We start from the raw sequence: 526 nt of genomic DNA on the forward strand, positions 1-526 counted from the left end.
GTTAACATATAAACTAATACTAATACTTACGACGGCTGACGTAATGAAATTATATATATTTTTTTTTTTCCACGTTGTCGTACAACAAAACTACAAACTCCTTTCATAATGTGACTGTGAAGGACATTTCCCCCTTCTCCTTAAACCAACACATGCATTCTCTCTCGAATAATATATTTTTTTCCGCTTACCATTGTGGAGAGTGTTTCGCCAAATCCTACACAGAAGTGACGATGCAAAACAATAAAGTATACGAAGTGCGATATAAGCACATCGTAAGAACATGTATAGTTCGAATGCTCTTCAGGAAAAAGATTTGGTACGTTTTAAAGAATCTAACTCTTCGTCCGATCGCTTTTGGGTTAGTATTCAGGCGTCTATACTGTAAGTTCCTTGACGGCGATTGGTCAATGCAAAATGTAAACAAACCGCTGACACGCGCCTAATATGTTCATTTGCAAGCAATCTTTTAATTAAACATTATATATAAACTCCAATACCACATTTTCAAAGAAAATCATGGAGA

General features: G+C 35.4%; 1 protein-coding gene across 1 annotated transcript in view; it reads right to left on the minus strand.

Annotated features, from left to right (window-relative positions):
- The window catches only part of LOC119589254 (ubiquitin recognition factor in ER-associated degradation protein 1-like), a 4520-nt gene extending 4228 nt beyond the window's left edge, over positions 1-292 (minus strand). Inside the window, exon 1 of the mRNA XM_037937870.1 lies at positions 192-292. Within this exon, the coding sequence (XP_037793798.1) occupies positions 192-194 (3 nt within the window). The 5' untranslated portion in view covers positions 195-292. The remainder of the gene's footprint in view (positions 1-191) is intronic.
- Positions 293-526: the final 234 nt, after the last annotated feature.

The sequence above is a fragment of the Penaeus monodon genome, chromosome 25 (genome assembly GCF_015228065.2).
Source record: "Penaeus monodon isolate SGIC_2016 chromosome 25, NSTDA_Pmon_1, whole genome shotgun sequence".
NCBI classification, from domain to species: Eukaryota; Metazoa; Arthropoda; class Malacostraca; order Decapoda; family Penaeidae; genus Penaeus; species Penaeus monodon.